The 3,843-nt window shown below is 48.6% G+C and overlaps 1 protein-coding gene across 1 annotated transcript in view; it reads left to right on the plus strand.

Annotated features, from left to right (window-relative positions):
• Nucleotides 1-3,843, plus strand: part of COL5A1 (collagen type V alpha 1 chain) — a 130,971-nt gene that overhangs the window by 46,301 nt on the left and 80,827 nt on the right. Inside the window, 2 exon segments of the mRNA XM_009642264.2 lie at nucleotides 2,253-2,405; nucleotides 2,715-2,771. Of these exon segments, the coding sequence (XP_009640559.2) occupies nucleotides 2,253-2,405; nucleotides 2,715-2,771 (210 nt within the window).

Consider the following 3,843-nt stretch of genomic DNA (forward strand, 5'->3'; position numbering starts at 1 on the left):
ATCTCGTAAGCTTTTTGGGTAGTTTAGGAAAAAACCAGTGCTCGTGGTCTTGAGTAAGCGCGGTGTCGTTTCAAGTAGTCCCAGGTTTCTGGCAGCAGCCGGGGGAGGCACCGGAACCCCCGTGTGCAGGGGCAGAGGTGGGTTGGGACACCGGTGTCCCCCGAGCTGCCGGCGGTGCCAGCCCAGGCACTGCTCGCTGCAGGTCGTGGGATCAAATGGGATGAAGTCTGTCTGGTGCGGGACGGTAGTTTTTAGCATCCCTTCGCAGAGCCCTTGCAAGAGCAGGACGTGTCCGTCACTGTTGAAGTTCACCTGCCTGTATTTTAGAAAAACTCTTAATTCCTACAATAAAAGGGGGTTTAGTTTTATAGAAGTGAAACTTTGTGGAGCCTATGAGAGGTTTTGGAGGCAGGCAACCCTCCTGGGCTGGGGTTTCATGATGGCTAATAACTCCGTGATGAATGCCAGTGAGGCAATTCTGAGATTTAGTAGGCAGCAATGCTCCCGTGAACAAGAGGAGCTGGGGACAGATATATTTTGTTCATTGCCTGCTATTCATCAGGCAGTTTGCTTTACTTGTCCAGGGCTTCATATCTGTGTTGCTTCTAAAAAAAGGGAAGGCTAGAAGGTGATTTAAATGAAGCTGTTATCAGCAAAGGAGAGTCACGGTATTTTGCACACTGATTTTCAGGCCTCCTCTTTTCTTTGTGGACTGTTTTCCGATTTGGGTTGTCTGACAGCATTGTTAAGGAGATTATTTTTAGGCTTTTGTTTTGGTTTTTCTCCAAAGCGCCTGCAAATCTCAGCATGGAGAATTTTCCTCCTCCTCTGCCCAGTTATTCAAAATACCCTATCTTTCCATGCAAATTGACTTGGGGACCTTAATCAAGATATCACACCAGGCTTTTTTGATGTTCATTTCAAGAAATGCAACTTGAAAAAAGCTTCCTATGTTATCCCCAAAAGCTTCATAGCAAGATAAACGGGTTTTAGGTTTTCAAAGTGCAAACCCAGACAGAGGATTTTGAACGGGATAGCAGAGGCGTGTGATAGCCCCGTACCCGTTGGAATGGTGCAGAGGAAAAATAATGCTCACTTTTCCAAGCTTTCTAATTGAGCAATTGCCAAACTATAATTTCTGCAAAGACCAGCTGGTATTTGCAGAGGTAGAAGAAGGTGGGGTGGCAGAGCAGTGATTGCCTTAGCACTAGGCTTATTCTTACTTTAAAACCTCTTGAATTTAGATACAGATGCTCGTGCTTATGGGCTCTGAGCAGTTTTGGCACAGAAACAAAGTCTGGAAATGGCAGTGGCATTTAAGTGATTTTGAAATTCATAGTAGTGAAGAGATCATTTCTCTGGGAAGCCCTGGAAATAATTCAATTTATGGACCATTTTGGTCATTACCTGGATGGGAAAAAAACCAGAAAAACATCACCAGCACATGTTCGGAGTAAAGGATGCCAAGAGGCGGTTGCCTGCCAGGCTGCAGAAAGCACAGGGGCATGGAGAGAAGCAAGGCGATTCTGATCTAGATGGCCTTGCTTGTGGTCCCTAGCATCTGTTGCTGTAAGGATTCAGACAGGATTCAGGGATTAATGCATTAGATTTGTACAAATTTCTGCTTCTGCTCTTTGGACAAGCACAGTCGCAGCTTGGATCCCAGACTAAACAAACAGGAGGATTTCGTGGAAGCGACCTTGGATTTTTCCACATTTCCTCCTGTAATCGGGTACTCCTAATGACACGTTGCATTTTTGACGTGCGTTTTAAAGAGGGGGCTGGATGGGTGACTTTTTATGCTTAATAACCCAGTCTCTCCAATACTGAGGCTGTGAGAGATGAGTAGGGCTTGGAGTTTGAACCTCCCATTCCCTCTTTCTTGAGGCCTTTAGAGTTTGCAGGATCTTCCCGACGTGAGCTGTTGCTTTGTGCTGTGTTTTGTTTTCCTTGCTCAAACTTTTACACTCACAGTGTTAGTTCAGGAATCGGCAGAGAAATCCTGGGGAAAGCCAGGGCGTATGCTTGGACATAAAGATCCTCCCACCCTTCTTGCCTGCCATTGGAGACAACCCTTGGAGGTCACTGGAGACCTTAAAACTCCAGAATTTAACTTTTCTTGTGCTTTTTATTTGCAACTATTATTATAAAGCATCCTCACTTTGCAAAATCCACAATATTCCCCTATGTTTCCAGCATATGCAGCCTAGAGAGATTTGCAGCCTGACATGTTGCTGCTCTTTTGCTTCCAGGCTGCTCAAGGAGGAGATGACCTGGATAAAGATTTCACCGAGGAAACAATAAAAGAATACGATGGGAATTATTATGATAACTATTATGACCGAACGGTCTCTCCCGATATCGGCCCCGGCATGCCTGCTAACCAGGACACCATCTACGAAGGGGTAAGAGTTAATTTTCCGTGGAGGGTAAGCCTAGTTCAAAACATTTGTCTCCCCATAATTTATAGCACGGGGATTAGCAGCGCAAAAACCAGGGAGAGCATCTCGCTTGGATTCATCCACCTGCAGCGCACGTGCTTTGCACGAGGCGAGGAGGGGAGGGGGGGCCCCGTTTCTCTTCCACTGAGCGTCAGCAGTCCCTTGGTTGCAGAAGTTGTCCCGGAATCTCCAGTTCCCGCTCGCACTGGTGATACTGGTGCAGGCGATGTCCTCTTTGACTCTCTGGCCTTGTGTTTTCCTTCTGTGCTACAGATCGGTGGCCCACGGGGTGAGAAAGGACAGAAGGGGGAGCCTGCGATTATCGAGCCGGTAAGGACCATCTGGGTTCTCAGTGCTGCTTTTGTTTTTCCCAAGGAAAAAGGTACGAGGGGTGTGTTCGGTATGGCTTGGTGCTCTCAGTGGTAGAGCTGGGAGGAAAATTTCCCATGGAAGAATTACTCAGTTCATGTAAAAACTTTTAATATAAAATTCTGTAATTATTATTTTTTTAAAACTTCAAGAAGCGACCTAAATTATGAAGGAAGTGCAAAATTTCCCATGAAATCTCTCATTTACCAGAATAAAACCTTAGGCCTTTTAGAATGGAAGCGTTAGGCAGAGGGCATGCCTTGCCTCTCCGGAGGTTTTGAAGAGCCCCTGACTCGGCAGTGAACCCGAGCGCCCGCAGCCGGTGGCCAGGTCATATCCTGACCTGAACTTGCAGCTTGGGGCTGGCTTTAATTGTGCAACTAATGGGTTCATCTCTGTGGAAATAAAAGGGTTCTCCCTGCACACAGCTGTGGGAGAGGAGAGCTTTGCTCCTGCGCCTGCTCCGGGCTCCAGCCACCTTTCCGCTTGCAGAGAAGCCCTGTGTCATCCCAGGAGTGGAACCCAGCGCTCTCTTTCTTTACGACCTGGCCCGTTTCTGAGGTTGTTTTTTCTTTCTAAAGAACGGTTATGAACTGCCTATGCCCTTTGCAGTCTGCAAAAAACGGGGGTGCCCAACTGGGCACCCCCTCGGGTGCAGATGGAGCCGCTCCCCAGCTGCCCTCGCAATGGGGATGGCTGGCGTTTGCTCAGAGCTGCCCGCTGAGCAGGGCAAGGGGCTGGTGGTTGATGGCCGTGTGTCTGTCCCTCGTGGCGTGTCAGGATGCCGAGGTACCCCCATGCCTGCTCCTCCCCGGGCTGGAAACAGGGCTTCAGGTCCTTGCAACCACCTCCCCTGAGCCTCGTCCCCGAAGGGCTGAGCGCATGCTCGCTGCACACCAGCAGCTCAATTAACCTAATTTTCCTTGGCAGAGGGCCAGCGCGGCGCCCAGCATCGGGGCGGCACTTCCCATTGCTCAGAGGCCATTATTTTTCTTGTAATTCTTCCTCCCTTTCCTTCTTTGCCTGCCTCTTT

Source organism: Egretta garzetta, unplaced genomic scaffold, assembly GCF_000687185.1.
Source record: "Egretta garzetta isolate BGI_Z169 unplaced genomic scaffold, ASM68718v1 scaffold417, whole genome shotgun sequence".
NCBI classification, from domain to species: domain Eukaryota; kingdom Metazoa; phylum Chordata; class Aves; order Pelecaniformes; family Ardeidae; genus Egretta; species Egretta garzetta.